The sequence below is a fragment of the Mustela erminea genome, chromosome 6 (assembly GCF_009829155.1).
Source record: "Mustela erminea isolate mMusErm1 chromosome 6, mMusErm1.Pri, whole genome shotgun sequence".
Taxonomy (NCBI): Eukaryota; Metazoa; Chordata; class Mammalia; order Carnivora; family Mustelidae; genus Mustela; species Mustela erminea.
Window position 1 is genome coordinate 3,094,886 of NC_045619.1, and position 15,872 is coordinate 3,110,757.

Below are 15,872 nucleotides of genomic sequence, written 5' to 3' on the forward strand. Positions count from 1 at the left end.
ATCTGACCATCTGCTACCCCAGAACGCTTGCTGGACCCTTGCTTGCTGGGCCACTGTGCAGGGAGGGAGATGGGCACCTGTCTCCAGTGAGGCAGCGACTGTGTTCGGCCACTAGAGGCCAGTGCAGCCTGAGGGGGCCAGGTGGGCGTGCCAGGACCAGCTCAGTGCACCTGGGGAGCAGGGTGGGGCCAAGGTCCCTTGTTGCCTCCAACCCCAGGGTGCTCTGAGGTGCCACCACTGCCTGGGACATGAATCCTGTGCCCACCACCCTGTGCTCACAGTACTTCGAGTTAGCCCAGAGACTGGGACTGTGGAGCCTGCCCAACTAGCTTCCAGAGCCTTCCTGGAGCTGAGGCCTGGCCAGGAGTGGGCAGGTGCAGATAAGTAAGGTGCTGGCCTCTCAGGGAGCACCTGAGGGAGTCAAGCTTCCAGGAGGGAACTTCACCTAGGGGAAACCAAGGGGAAACCTTGGTTTTGGGCCCCAAGGGCTCCAAACCCCAGTCTAAGGGCCTGGGAGCCTGAAAGAAACTGCAGCATTTCTATTTAGAAGGTTCTGGAAACTTGTAACCAAGACAACAATTTTATTTTTTGTCCTGATGATATCTGGGTCGTTCAGGGAAGCTCTAGCCCATGAAAGTTCTTGCCGGGGTTCCGAATCCCTCCACTCTCTTGCTTCTCCCAACATCCTGATTCGTTCAAGGTCTCCTCTTTGTTTTCCCACCAGTCAAAGCTGACCAAAGGAGAGGGCCACTGGGGAGGGGGTGGAGTCGGGGTGGAGTCGGAGTAGGAAGAGGGGCTTAACCAACGGTTTGCAGGAGGTTTTCCCCTCTGAATTCCAAAAACAGGGTAAAGCGGGGGCCCAGCCTGGACTTGCTTCTTGGCTTTTCCCACTGGGGTGTTTCTTTGACCCCTCATCATTTCAAAATTGGCTCAGAGATTTTTTTTTTTTTTTAAGATTGTATGCATTTATTTGTCAGAGACACAGCGAGAGGGAACCTGAGCAGGGGGAGTGGGAGAGGGAGCAATAGACTCCCCACTGAGCAGAGGGCCCAATGCGGGACTCAATCCCAGGATGCTGGGATCATGACCTGAGCCGAAGGCAGATGCTTAACTGGCTGAGCCACCCAGGTGCCCCTGGCTCAGAGATTTTTTGTGTAAGAAATGGATTCCGGAATTCATGTGGGTTCTGGTTTGAGCCCCTAGCAAAAGTGTTTCGAGATGCATCTCAGAACAGGTACAACACTAGAGATCCACAGCTTCTACCTTAAGAAGAATTTTTTTTTAAAGCACTCACTTCCCGTGAAACACCGCCTGGGCATGTGCAAACTATAGAGGTCAATTACATTCACTGCGCGCCTGACCCTGAGGGGGGCGGGGCTCCAGGCACAAGGAGCGGCACTAAATGGGCACACACTCCAGGCATGGGCACCCCTGCTAACCTCCAAGCTCCTCCCACTCTGATGTGATCCCCCCAGCCTCCGAAGGGCCCCAGAGTCAATGAGTGCGCTGTTGGTCCGCAGAGCGGGTGGGCCCGTGGGAGAAGGGGGGAGAGTGCTTGGAGCCGCCCTCTGGGGAAGGGCAGATGGCACGACACAGCCTCACGGGTGGTGCCAGCCAGGCCACCAGACATGGGAGCCCCTTCCTGAAGCCTCAGGCACTGCCTTCGCTGCCCACCGCTCGCCAGGGCCTCTGTTCACTTTCTGTGAACACAGAGTGGACTGGAGCAGGGGCTGTGCTCAGACAAGCACCCCCCATCCCCCGACACTGGGAGAAAGTTGCAGCCTCTGGCTTTCCATGAGCAGGGACACGGGCCTGCAGCCTTCAGCTCACATCTTCAGCCCTGAGCACCAAGGCAGGGAGGAAACAGTTGTGACCCATGACCTTGGGCTCACTGACAAGGACACAAGAGTAGGAAAGGTTAGCCCCTGGTAGATCTGCACCCAAATCAGGCCTGTGCCAGTCTCTTTATGCACTCTCTCCCTCTCTCTCTCTCTCTTTTCTTTCCCCCTTTTAACGTTGTAATCTCTACACCTAACTTAGGACTTGAACTCCCCACTCCGAGATCAAGAGTCGCATGCTCCACTGACTGACCAGCCAAGGGCCCCTTTGCGGCCTTAAAGACCCTGCAGCCACACTGGGAATCTAGACTACTCTTGTCTCCAGCATCTCCTCCAGACCGGGCCCTGGCGAAGGGCCCACAACTGCCTAGTGGCAGAACTGGAAGGTGACCCTTGCAAGGTGCTGGCCCTTTGAGAAGTGTGCCATCTGCTCACGCGGCTGGAGTCCCTGGATCAGGGTGGGAGCCGCCTTCGGTTTTCACCCCCATGCCCGCCCTTTCTCACATTGGTGGACACAGGGCTGGGGCACAGAGGCAGTCCGCCATGTGCGGAGTTCAGTGTATGATTGCAAAGCCAACCCTCCACGACCCCCCGCGTCCCCCGCTCCCTGGCGCTCCTCCTGACCTGGCTCAGGTCACCCCCTTGCAGTTCCCAAAGCTTTCCCCTGTTGGTGTGCCTTCCTAAGCACGCAGTCTGGGCCTTTGGACCCGTAAGGGACTGTAACAGCAGTGTCTCCCGGCCTTTCCCGAGACATCAGGTTAGCGAGATCTGTCCGTGCGCCCCTCCCTCTCCCGTCCCTGGGACCAGGAAGTGGCCCAGGAAGGGGCCCAGCCCCGTCCCGCTGTCACCGTGCAGTCCGCAGGTGTCTTATTCCAGGAAGGCATGCCCACGCCCAAACTCCGTCACTGCATCTGAATTTTCAAAAACCAGCAAGCACAGTGTAACAGAACCTTTTGTTTATGTAAACCCAGCCCAACCTGTTTCAAGTCCTGTTGAGAGAGGCACTCTGGGTTCTCTCCGGCCTGAGTCCCCCTTGTCTTCCCCACCCTGGCCTGGAGCTTTCCACTGCGGAGCTCTGGCCTGGGGGGGGGGGGCCTCCCTGCCCTCCCCACTCTCAAACTCCTGCCCTTTGATCCTCCCCAACCAAGAGGAAGGACCGACCCAGGATGTCCTGGACAGTCACGCTTGAAGGACCAACTTTTCTCCTTCCTTCCCCTCCCTTCACAGACGCCTTTCCGGGAAAGGGCTCGCCAGTGGAAACTCCCAGATTAAAAGATCCTAAAGCAAATCTACCTTTAAGGCTAATAACCACCTCTTTAAGTCTTGCTAATAGGAAGAAAATGCTCATATTTGGCTCTAGCCTAAAGACATTGTTAACTGGTAACTTTGAGCGATATTGTTTGTGTTGATTTTTTGCCGCCTCCTCCCACCCCCATCCGCACTCAGGTTGGAAATGCAGAGGCCGGAACCTCCCGTGTCCAAAGGACCTGCTTGAAACATCTCTCACTGGATCGACCCGGTGGAGCCTTCTGGGACGGAGACTCCACGGACTGGCAAGGGGCGGGAGTGGGGTCCCTGCGCCCCGCGCTCTACTGAGGGGCCAGTGCATCTTCCCGCCCCGGGGTGGCACAGTCCTAAAGTCCCTGGGGAGATGAGTGTCAAGTCCTAACCCCGCCCTTTAAACCGTGCTCTGCAGAAGGCGGGGGGGGGGGGGGTTCCACTTAGTTCTAAAGCCCCCATCTCCATCTGTTTCCCCACAGAAGGCTGAGGTGCGGAGGTCAGTTCCAAAGCTCCCTCCCCCGGGCTCGTCCCCGCAGGCGACGGGGGCGGGGAGGCGGGGAAAGGGGTGCTGCCACACTTCTAAATCGCCCGCAGGTGGCTCTCCGCTCCCGGCCGCGGCGCTTCAGAAGGAGACAGGAGGTCCCCGGACGCGGACCGCGCGCGTCCACGAACGGTCGGGCTGGTTCCTCCCATGTCCCCACTCCAAATCCTAAATGTCAACGCAGCCCGTTTTCCTTTCCGTTTAAAAGCTGCGCTTTAAACTCGGTGGGACCCGGATCCGGTTAGTTGCCGATGGCATTTCCAAGTTTTGTCGGGGTGAAGCACTTTAGCCTCCCGCATTGTGCTGTGAATGTGTGACCTCCCTCCAGCCGCGGCCGCGGTCCCCGACCCCGGGCGGGCCATGCGGCCCCCTCGCGGGCACCTCGGCACCCGCCCTCTCCCCACCCTCCCGGGCCCAACCTGCGCGGCGGCCCGCGCGGCACTCCCCGCGGACCAATTCTGCCAGCGTGGTGGCGGCGGTGGGGGTGGGGGTGCTTCGGGCCGCGCCCCGCCCGGGACCCGCAGAGCCGCCGCCCCACCGGTAGCTGCCGCCGGGGGGCCCCCCTGCCCTGCCTTTGCCGGCCCGGCTCCCTCGGCCCCGCCCCCCGGGGAGGTCGGGTGGGGAGGCCGCGGGGGAGTGGGCCCGGCCTCCCCCGGCTGCGCCCCCGCGTCTCCATAGAGATCCTCCTGGCGCTCACCTCCGGGCCGGCTCCCCCCCGGGCTGAACAATGCGCGGCGGGGCCGGGGGCGGGGCCCAGCTGGGCCGGGGGCGGGGAGAGCGCGGGCCGAGGGGGCGCCGGCAGAGCGCACCGCCCAGGCAGCAGCCGGCCGCCGGGGTCTGAGCGGCGCGGTGCGGCCCCGCCGGCTCCGGGAGCGCCGCCCCCGCCCTGCCCCGGGCCCGCCCCGCTTCCCACGCCGCCCGGCTGAGCCCGCGCGGGAGCCACCTGGAGCCGCCGGCAGCCGCCGCCACGGCAGGTTGATGCGCGGCGCCCTCCCGGGACGCGCACAGGAGCCATCTTGAAACCAACTTCGCAAACTTTCGCAAAGTGCTCTCGAAGTGGAAGCTGCGGGGGAGCCCGGGAGCGCGGCCGCCGGTGTCCCCGCCGGGGCCCCCGGGGAGGCAGGGCGCGGGCCGCCCCGAGGGCCCGGCGCGGGGCGCGCAGGAGCCCTCCCCCGGCCGCGCCGGGTGGATGCGGAGCCGCGCCGGGTGCATGGATTGTGCTCGGGCGCCCGGCTCGGGCTCGGGCTCGGGCTCCGGGCCATGGCGCCGCCGCCGCCTCCCGTGTTGCCCGCGCTGCTGCTCTTGGCCGCGGCCGCCGCCCTACCCGCGCTGGGGCTGCGAGCGGCCGCCTGGGAGCTGCGCGTGCCCGGCGGCGCCCGCGCCTTCGCCCTGGGGCCGGACTGGACCTACGCGCTGGACGCCGCGCGCACGCCGCGGGCGCTGCGGGAACTGCTGGACGTGAGCCGAGACGGGCGGCTGGCGGGGCGGCGGCGCGGACCGGGCGCGGGGCCCCGGGGCTGCGTGCGCCTGGGGGGCAGCCCGCTGCCGCTGCTCGTCCGCCTGGCGTCCCGCGGCGCCCCGACGGCCCTGAGCCTCCGCCTGAGGGTGCGCGCGCACGGCCCGGGTTGCGGCGCCCGGCTCCGGCGCCGACCGGCCACCGGCGCGGAGCTGCGGGCGCGGGCTGTGCTCACGGTGCCGGGGCCCCGCGCGGTGCTCTGCATCCCGGCCCCCGGCGGCGGCGGCGGCAGTGGCGGGGCCACGCTGCACTCGGCGCTCGCGGCCCTGACCACCTTCCCCGCCTGTAGGTGCCCGCCGCACCCCGGCCCCCGCTGCCCACGCAGATCCGTCTGCCTGTCGCCCGGGGGCTCGGCCCGCCTGCGCCTGCTGTGCGCTCTGCGGCGCGGGGCCGGCGCCATCCAGGTGGAACTGGCGCTGGAGGCGGCCGCGGGGACGCCCTCCCCGGCGCTGGCGCTGTCTCTGTCGCCGCCGACCCAGCCCCAGCCCCAGCCCGGGGCAGTGGCGGCTCGGCGGGCTCGGCGGGGCGCTGGCGGCAGCACGACCCCTCAGTTCCCGCTGCCTAGCTACCAAGTATCCGTGCCCGAGAACGAGCCGGCCGGCACAACGGTCATCGAGTTGCGCGCGCACGACCCGGACGAGGGCGAGGCGGGGCGCCTGAGCTACCAGATGGAGGCCCTGTTCGATGAACGCTCCAATGGCTACTTCCTCATCGACACCGCCACGGGCGCGGTGAGCACGGCCCGCGCACTGGACCGCGAGACCAAGGACACGCATGTGCTCAAGGTGAGCGCCGTGGACCACGGCTCACCGCGACGCTCCGCCGCCACCTACCTCACCGTCACAGTCAGCGACACCAACGACCACAGTCCCGTCTTCGAGCAGTCCGAGTACCGCGAGCGCGTGCGTGAGAACCTCGAGGTGGGCTACGAGGTGCTGACCATCCGTGCCACCGATGGCGACGCGCCCTCCAACGCCAACATGCGCTACCGCCTGCTGGAGGGCGCGGGCGGCGTCTTTGAGATCGATGCGCGCTCGGGCGTGGTGCGCACCCGGGCAGCGGTGGACCGGGAGGAGGCGGCCGCCTACCAGTTGCTGGTGGAGGCCAACGACCAGGGCCGCAACCCAGGCCCGCTCAGCGCCACCGCCACTGTGCACATCGTCGTGGAGGACGAGAATGACAACTACCCCCAGTTCAGCGAGAAGCGCTATGTGGTGCAGGTGCCAGAGGACGTGGCTGTCAACACACCTGTACTGCGCGTGCAGGCCACTGATCGGGACCAGGGGCAGAACGCGGCCATCCACTACAGCATCGTGAGCGGCAACCTGAAGGGGCAGTTCTACCTGCATTCCTTGAGCGGCAGCCTGGACGTCATCAACCCACTGGACTTCGAGGCCATCCGGGAGTATACGCTGCGCATCAAGGCGCAGGATGGAGGCCGGCCTCCGCTCATCAATTCCTCGGGGCTGGTCCTGGTGCAGGTGCTGGATGTGAACGACAACGCCCCCATCTTCGTGAGCAGCCCCTTCCAGGCGGCCGTGCTAGAGAACGTGCCCCTCGGCCACTCGGTGCTGCACATCCAGGCGGTGGACGCGGACGCAGGGGAGAACTCCCGCCTGCGCTATCGGCTGGTGGACACAGCCTCCACCTCCGTCGGGGGTGGCGGGCCTGCGTCCCGGGACCCCGCATCTCCCCCGGACTTCCCTTTCCAGATCCACAACAGCTCGGGCTGGATCACCGTGTGCGCGGAGCTGGACCGCGAGGCAGTGGAGCACTACAGCTTCGGGGTGGAGGCGGTGGACCACGGGTCGCCGCCCATGAGCTCCTCGGCCAGCGTGTCCATCACGGTGCTGGACGTGAATGACAATGACCCGGTATTCACGCAGCCGGTGTACGAGCTGCGTCTGAACGAGGACGCCGCCGTGGGGAGCAGCGTGCTGACCCTGCGGGCACGTGACCGGGATGCCAACAGTGTCATCACCTACCAGCTCACCGGCGGCAACACCCGCAACCGCTTTGCCCTCAGCAGCCAGAGCGGCGGCGGCCTCATCACCCTGGCGCTGCCGCTGGACTACAAGCAGGAGCGGCAGTACGTGCTGGCCGTGACCGCGTCCGATGGCACCCGCTCGCACACTGCTCAGGTTTTCATCAACGTCACTGACGCCAACACCCACCGGCCGGTTTTCCAGAGCTCCCACTACACCGTGAATGTCCGCGAGGACCGGCCGGTGGGCACCTCCGTCGCCAGCATCAGCGCCACCGACGAGGACACCGGCGAGAATGCCCGCATCACCTACGTGCTGGAGGACCCCGTCCCGCAGTTCCGCATCGACCCGGACACGGGCACCATCTACACCATGACCGAGCTGGACTACGAGGACCAGGCCGCCTACACCCTGGCCATCACCGCCCGGGACAACGGCATCCCTCAGAAGTCCGACACCACCTCCCTGGAGATCCTCATCCTCGATGCTAATGACAACGCGCCCCGCTTCCTGCGGGATTTCTACCAGGGTTCCGTCTTCGAGGACGCGCCGCCATCCACCAGTGTCCTCCAGGTCTCCGCCACCGATCGGGACTCGGGCCCCAATGGCCGCCTGCTGTACACCTTCCAGGGCGGGGACGACGGGGACGGGGATTTCTACATCGAGCCCACGTCTGGCGTGATCCGCACCCAGCGCCGCCTGGACCGGGAGAATGTGGCGGTGTACCTCCTCCGGGCCCTGGCTGTGGACCGGGGGAGCCCTGCGCCCCTCAGTGCCTCAGTGGACATCCAGGTGAACGTCTTGGACATTAATGACAACCCCCCGGTGTTTGAGAGGGACGAGCTGGAGCTGTTTGTGGAGGAGAACAGCCCCGTGGGGTCTGTGGTGGCCAGGATTCGTGCCAATGACCCCGACGAGGGCCCCAACGCCCAGATCATGTATCAGATCGTGGAGGGCAACGTGCCCGAGGTCTTCCAGCTGGACCTGCTGAGCGGCGACCTGCGTGCCCTGGCTGAGCTGGACTTTGAGGTCCGGCGGGAGTACGTGCTGGTAGTGCAGGCCACCTCAGCCCCGCTGGTGAGCCGGGCCACCGTGCGCATCCGCCTTCTGGACCAAAACGACAACCCGCCCGTGCTGCCCGACTTCCAGATCCTCTTCAACAACTACGTCACCAATAAGTCCAACAGCTTCCCCACGGGCGTGATTGGCCGCATCCCGGCGCACGACCCCGACCTCTCCGACAGCCTCAACTACACCTTCCTGCAGGGCAATGAGCTCCAGCTGCTGCTGCTGGACCCGGCCACCGGAGAGCTGCAGCTCAGCCGGGACCTGGACAACAACCGGCCCCTGGAGGCGCTCATGGAGGTGTCTGTTTCGGGTGAGTGGCCGCCCGGAGAGCCTCAGGGACCCGCCGGGGGCCTGCCCTACCAGCCGGGGCGCATCTGGGCAGGGCCCAGGCGGCTCTTCGGGGATCTGTGGGCTCCGGTTGGAGGATTGGTGCCACGAGCTGCGGGGCGTGCTCCCCGCTTAGGCCAAGGGAGTGGGAGGGTACGGCACTGCTTCCCTCAGCACTTTTGCTGGGAGCAGGCTCGGGCTGCCTCAAGTTCAGGACCGGGGCTTTTTTTTTTTTTTTTGGCGCTTTCCTCCACGGGCTGTGTCTCCTGATTGTGCTATGAAAAGTTGGTCTGCAGGGCTATCTGAGTTGTCTGGTTTGCTTGGTACCGTTCTGTGGTCAGCCCTCCGCCTGTCTGGAAAGATCAAAGGTCACCGCCCGCCCGGTGTGCTGCATGGAAATTGCTGGACGGTTCCCTGAGTCACCCTGTAATCGGGTGGCAGTTGGTTCCCGTGATGTCTCTTTTCTGTCTCCTGCAGATAATAACAATCCCGCTTATGTGTGCTCGTCTGTCTGGGAGCGCTTTGAAAAGCATAGCCTCGTTTGATCTTGGCTTCTGCTCCTGGACACGGGCTTGTAATTTGGGTCTTACTGAGAGGCCTGCCCAGTGTGGTGGTGGAGGAGCTCAGTGCGGGTTCCCCGGTGTGGGAACCCAGAGGGCCTGCTCGGGGCTGGAGGTGCGCAGTCGGGCAAGGTGGTCTCGGCTCCGTCAGCCTAATGCCCGGCAGCAAAGAGCGCGCCCCATGCCGCCGACCCCCGAGTGCCAAGCGGGGCCCCCAGGGCCGGGCGGATAGAGGGCGTGGGAATTGGGAGACACAGCGGCTCCTTAAGGGGGCCCGCCTGTGGGCAGGGTTGGCTGGTGCAGACAGGTGCCCTTAATGACGAGACCAAACTATTACCAAGAAAGGCTTGGACCGTGGGTTGTTTGAGTCAACGTTTCGGCTGACTTATTTGAACAATAAATGATTTCAACACAGTGTCACCGCGGGAGCCCTCCGAGAATTAAAAAGGAAATTCTCTGATCTGTTTTGTTTTCACCTTTGGTTATCAGTCGTTATACGCCAAGGGTTGGGTGGCAAACAGGTCCCTGTTCCAGTTGTTTGCTTGTGAGATCCGGAGCTCAGGGTCCAGTTCTGCATGGTGCGACCATTCGCCAAGGCTTTCGGCGGCACAGTCTCTCCGCAGGTGCATACTGTAGGTTTTGTGGGGTCATGTACATGCGCAGGGGATACGGAAGAGGCCCTTAGGGGGAAGTTGTTAGCGGGCTTATGGGTATTCCGAGCAATGACCTGATACCAAAAATTGTTTCCTTCCCAAATCCCCACTTGGGTTTGCCCGGTTTTTGATCCTTCTACTGCTCTGCGTGCTTCGTACGACACAGTGGAAAACAGCCCGTGCGGAAATGACTTGCAACACCCTGGGGTTTTGACTGCACAGGGGACACAGGGGGCCTTAGTGGGAACAGTGCGTGTGGAAGCAAGGATGTTGTGTGCGTCTGAGGCGTCAGGAATGTGGGCCCCCCTGTGGCAGCCGGATAACAAGGCTTAGGATGGATTTCATCCCCCCAGAGGGGAGTTACTGAGAGCTGGCTTGCCTACCTGGAGGGGCCGCTGCTTTGGACCACAGCTGAAGGTGGGCTGGGGTCCATGCCACGTGGGGGACTGTCGCAGTGGTCTCGGTGACCCAGGGCCGACATAATGCTTCTGCCCCTCGGGCACTGGGCCTTCTGGGGGGTCCCCCAGGAATAGGTGGTTCCCTTTCGCTGGGTTCTGATCCGACAGCGGGTGGCTTTATAAACCCTTGCACTTAACATGGACACGCACCCTTCCGGGAACTGGGAGGTGAGCGGTGTTAGGATCCTTGCCTGCGAGAAAATTCTGGAGGAATGCGTTGCGGGGCTGACCATTCCAGCGCCAAATCCTCGCTCAGTGCTGAGTCTGTGCTGAGGTTTGAGGGGGGGACACCGGGGTGGGCTGTGGCCCTCACCCCTTAACTGCTGCTGAGTGCTCGGGCAAAGCCAGTGGCTGGAAACTCTTAAAATCTGTGATTCCAGACGGCAGAGCGTGGGGTAGGAACAAAACAGAGCCCGAAGTCAGTCTTTGAATGAACCGGGGTGGATTCTTAGGTTTTGTAAAGGAACAATGGAGAAAGCTGTTATGGGGGACTCACACCCTGTTTTCATTGAAGTGTTATAGGCTTTTTGGGATTTACAGCCGTGCCCTAAAGCCTCTGATGCCTTATTACCGCCCTCGCCCTCGAGGTGCTGGATGGAGCAGTTCTGTGGGCGCCAGGCCAGCAGGTCCCCGGCAGAAGAGGCTGCTGGGAAGGTGCGCAAGGGGGAGGGGCGTGCAGGGGGGAGGACTGTGCGGGGGGGGGGGGGCTGTAGGGGAGGGCTGGGGGGGTGGGAGGCAGGAGGAAATGGCTTCAGGAGAGAGCAGCTTGGGGGGACCCGGGGACCAGGAGGGCCTTTCCTTTTGCCAGACCAGGGGTGTCGGTTAGCGGGAACGTTTTAGTAGATGATACTGATGGTTTCACACAGATGCCCGAGGTCAGAACACTGTTTGAAAATGTTTTTGAATTAAAAAATAGGCACGTTTGAATAACGGCCAGTGTTTGGAGGACAGCCAGCCCCACAAAATGCTCATTCTCTGTGTGACGGTTTTTGAATGAGGTTTAAAATTCTGTGATTGGGACCTTTTTATGGCTGTTGTATGAAAGCCGTGTTTGCATTTTTCAAAGCAGTGTGGCCGCCAGCCCTGTGGGACCTTCAGGCACCTCAGGCTTCCCTCTAATCTCTCTGGATGTCAGGCCTTCGTCCCATTGGCATTTTCAGTCCAGCCGCAACGTGTGTGCCCGTGGGGCTGGGGCTGGACGCGTGCGCAGCAGAGCGTGGCACTTGGTGGGAAGCGGTCCTGCGTCTGTGGGTGTTGCCAGCCCGTGGATGCGGGAATGTTGGCGTGTGTGGGGTAAGAATGACCCGTGTCGCTGGGACACGCCAGAAGATGGGGCAACGCCGTGAAGTGAGATCGGGCAACCTCAGGGCGCCTGGGGGGCACCGTCGGCTGAGAGCCAGACCCTTGATCTTGGCTCAGGTCTTGCTCTCGGGGTCTTGAGACGGAGCCCGGCATTGGGCTCTGTGTTGGGCGTGGAGCCTGCCTCAGAGATCGGCTGTGGTTTGCCTCGGTGGGGAGTACGTGGCCTAGGGCCGCCTCGGCCTGGTGGAGCTTTAGAGCGCATCTGCCTCCTTAAATACAGCGAGCGGGTGGAGGGGACTTTTCCATGGGTGATGCAGAGCCAGAGTGGAGGGCGGGCCGCTGTCCCAGCAGCGCCAGGATGCCTGGTGTCAGGGCTCTTCCCAGTATCACTGGGAGCTGAAGCCGTGTGGCTGTGGAGCTGGATTCTTCGGTGACACCCAGTGCCCCGGGAGTTCGGTGCTTCTCACAGCCGGTGGGCATCGCAGGGCCTTCCGAAGCTCTGGGGACAGTCGCTTGCTAGCTTACGTTCAGAAACACCGGCTCCGAGCCAAGAGCGTGTTTATCCTTCCACTGAGCACCTACTGTGTGCCAGGTGCGGCCCTGCTCTCCCGGACGCCGGTGGGGGACGGAGGATCGGAAGAACGCAGAGGAACACAGAACTGAGATCGTGGGGAGGGAGATGCAGGGTGGGGGAGGCGGCGTGGGGACCCGTAGTCTTGCACACGAAGCACCTTCCCAGCTGGGGAGCGTGTGTGGCGGGAACCCCCCCCATGCAGAGGGCCGACTCCGGAGGGTTTGGGGCCCATCCGGGAGATTTGGGGAAGAACCGGGTGTGTCTGAGCTGCACATGGGGAGGTGGCTCTAGGCGGTGAGCTGGGAGGCGTGGGGGTGGCCGAGGAGTGTGGGGGGACAAGGCGGGGCCTGCGTGGTTAGACGGTGAGATGTGGGGGGGATGGGCTTGAGCGGCCCGTGTGCTCTGCACCGGGGCCTCCCCGGGCACTGCCTGTCTGCGCAGGGCGTGGTCCTGCCAGGAGCACGCCAGGGCCCCCGAGGCTTGACAGCAGCTGCTTGCAAGGGCAGTGCTGGGGTTTGAACCCATGGCTCCGAAGCCATGGTCTCTCAGGCTGTGCTTTCCAGAGAAAACGGGCTCCAGGAGCACGAGGATGAGGTCAGGGAGGAAGGCCCCCTGAGCCGGGTGTCCTTGCAGGGGGGGTCTGGCTTTGGAGGCAAGACCAGACCACGTGCGGCTGGGGAACCTTTGATCTTTGTCACTGTGACGGCTGGACACGTAGGTCTGGGCAGAGGCCAGCTGGAGTCCTGGCCGGAGGCGGTCAGCATGGCCTCAGCAGTGACAGAGAGGGCTGTTGTGACTGGGGGTGGTCAGTGACCAGTCTGCAGGGGTGTGAGGGCATTAGGGCAGGGGATGTGTGTGACGGGAACGGGACCGTGGTGCAGCCTTGAGGAGCCGTGGCCGGAGTGGCCCGTGGGCAGGGGTGGATCAGCCTCGCAGCTGGGGCAGAAGCAACCACACCCAAGGGAACCCTCTGGGGGCTGAGGGTCCCACCGTGGGTCACCCGTGGGGCAGAAATGTGGCTTGAATTAACCAAAAGGAGGTCCTTGGTAGCGTCACGAGAGCCAGAGTAGCGGGGGGCTGGGCAGCCCCTCTGAGGAGCAGGGGAGAGGCTTGCAGGGGTGAGGGAGCCAGGCTGAGGGCAGGGGGGTGGCTGTGGGGACGTGGAGTGAGCAGTGACCTGGCTGGGTTGAGGGGCGGGAGGACTAGACCAGTCGGCATGCACCACCACCACGCTGGCCACCCCGTCCCTCTGTCTGTGCGGCTGTTCACCCTGTGTGATTCCGGGGGCACCGGGAGTGAGGGGGGCACCGTGATGGCAGAGCAGTATCTGTCGGGGCCGCGTCGAGCGTAGACAGGGCTGCCCGGGAGGGTCGGTTCTACTCCTCTTTGACTCATAGGACCTGTGATGGGGGATTAGGGGGTCCAGGGCCAGGGCCACGGGGCTCCTAGACTGCTCAGGGCCAGGGCAGCCCATCTCAGCACTGGCTGCCTGGTGACAGGAAGTCTCCTGGTGGTCCCACCTACCAGCTAGAGCGACAGGGAGACTGTTTACATGTGGGCAGAGCGACAGGCAGTGAGCCCCTTGGGAGGAGGGTACACAGACCCTGTATGATGTCGACTGGCATTGGCAGTTTGCCGGCGACACCCAAGCTCCGTCCAGGGCCGGGTGCCCGCTTTGGACAGCCCTCTCGGGGCCGGGTGGACACGCATACCTGCTCCCGGCGACGCCCGAGAGCTGAAACCTGCGGGGGACCCGGGGTGGTGGGATGGGGGCTGCCTGGGCCTGGCAGCCGCCGAGGCCCCGAGAGGTGTGTTGTGTAGCTCAGGGCCACGAGCCTCCTCCCTGCCCGCACTCGGATGCAAACAGAGCCAGATTTTATCGTGTGGGGCAGAGCATGTGGAAAATCTTCCCGAACTGGCATGACTCTTCTCTGCTCACAGCCTAGGGGGTCATAGTTTTCTGGTGTTTCTTCTTGTCCTGTAACCTGAACGCGCAGGTTCGTACGAAAGCCCGGAGGGTTCCTGGATCCCGAGGGGTGGAGTGAATGTCCCCCCGCTTTCTGTGGGTTGGTTTTGGGAGGGTCACAGGGGCGACCTGAGGATGTGTGGCAGGGTTGGGGTCCCAGGTTGTCAGGGTCGGGGACCTGGCCTGGAGTTTGTGGGGGATAACAGGGGCCCCCTCTGCTTTTCCCCTGTGAGTAGGTGGTCCACAGTGGTCGTTTACAGACAGAGCCCCAGGGGCCTGGGAGAGGGTCCCCCCGCAGAGACTGCGGCGGCTCGTCTGCCCCCCACTCTGGGCACTGGGGGGAGGCTGACACAGAAGACAGGATGCAAAGTGATCCCTCCCAGCACTTTGGATCCCTCTGTGCCTTGGGGGCTTGGCTCCGGGGGAACGTTCTACAGCTGTGGCTGATTCTCACGACTTTGCTTCAGGTAAGGACTTGCGGATGCCTTGGAAATCGGTTCCCCTTTTTGGGTGTGAACATTCCAGAGCTGGGGAAAGCCTGTCACCAGCCCTTCCTCGTTCTGTCACTCCAGTGAACGCCTCCTGACGTCCTGGAGATGGGCCACGATTCTTTCTTAAACACGCACACGTGTGCACCTGTGCTCACACACGCACGGACACACACATGTGCATGGACTTCAGCACACGCACACACAAGCATGCTCATGTGTGTGCACACATGGACACAAGCACACACACGCACATAGACATACACGTGCAAATGCACGGGCACAGGCACATGCATGCATAAACGCACGCATATGCACAGACACAGGTACAAACATGCACACGTGTGCACACAGAGACACACATGCAAAAACATGTATGCACACACACGTGCCAGGGATCATACATGAACAAACACACAGACACACAAATACATACACATACACACGCACACAAATCCACACAGTTTGACCATTTTGGAGGCAGACTGTGTCGCATAAGCTTTCCTTCCAGCCACCCCAACCCGACACTCCGTGTCGACATCTGCAGCCGCGGTGGGGTCCTGTCGGCCAGTCTGGTGATCCCTTGGGGCTGGTGACATGGTGCCAAGCTTGTGGGTGTTCCATGGACCGTGGGCCTCCCGTGAAAGGGGTTGTGTTAGCCTTTAGCTTCCAGGGTCAGCCACTGGGTATTGAGGCATCAAGCGTGCGAAGTGTGGCTGGTCCCTCACAGTGGCTGTTGGGACAGATTCCGTGGCTACTTTTGCACAGCTGTGTCCGCGGCGTGCCCTCAGTGAGCAGTGAGCAAGCCCCGGGCTGGTGTCCTTTCTGCACTGATCTTGTGCGACGGGATAGTCCCTCCACCTTCTGGGCGGGAAGCAGATGGGGAAGGACACACAGCCTGCTTTGTCGTGTGGAAGTGTTAGAGGGGACACGAGCCCGCCCCCCCCAAGGCAGGGCAGGGCGCCACCTCCACCCCTCTGATCTTCCCATCTGCCCGCCTCCGTCTCTCCCCTGGGGCTTTGAGGTCAGGGGGTCAGTTTCTGATCTCGGCACCCCTGGAAGGAGACTGGCGTCAGAGCCAGGATGATACCCCAAGAGGTGGTCGTCTGAGAGCCTGTCGCCCCACTGCCTGGGTTTGCGTGCCCCCTCCCCAGGCTCTGCCTTGTCCCCTGGCTGCAAACCTGAGAGTGCCCATTTCACAGGCAAAGGTACTGAGGCTGCAGAGCTCCTGGCGGTAGGTCCAAGTCTGGAACCATGGGTGGCCCCACTGTCGGCCAGAGGCTAAGCCCTGCCACGAGGAGCTGTTGTGACAGCA

At 63.1% G+C, this 15,872-nt stretch overlaps 1 protein-coding gene across 3 annotated transcripts in view; it reads left to right on the forward strand.

The window, feature by feature from the left end:
• The first annotated feature begins 4,456 nt into the window (after positions 1–4,456).
• Positions 4,457–15,872, forward strand: part of CELSR1 (cadherin EGF LAG seven-pass G-type receptor 1) — a 134,154-nt gene continuing 122,738 nt past the window's right edge. For 2 of the 3 annotated variants that reach the window (XM_032345900.1, XM_032345901.1), the window contains exon 1: positions 4,460–8,539. In XM_032345900.1, the coding sequence (XP_032201791.1) occupies positions 4,921–8,539 (3,619 nt within the window). In that variant the 5' untranslated portion in view covers positions 4,460–4,920. Of the gene's footprint in view, positions 8,540–15,872 lie in introns of all 3 variants that reach the window. The other variant, XM_032345902.1, reaches the window with a different exon arrangement.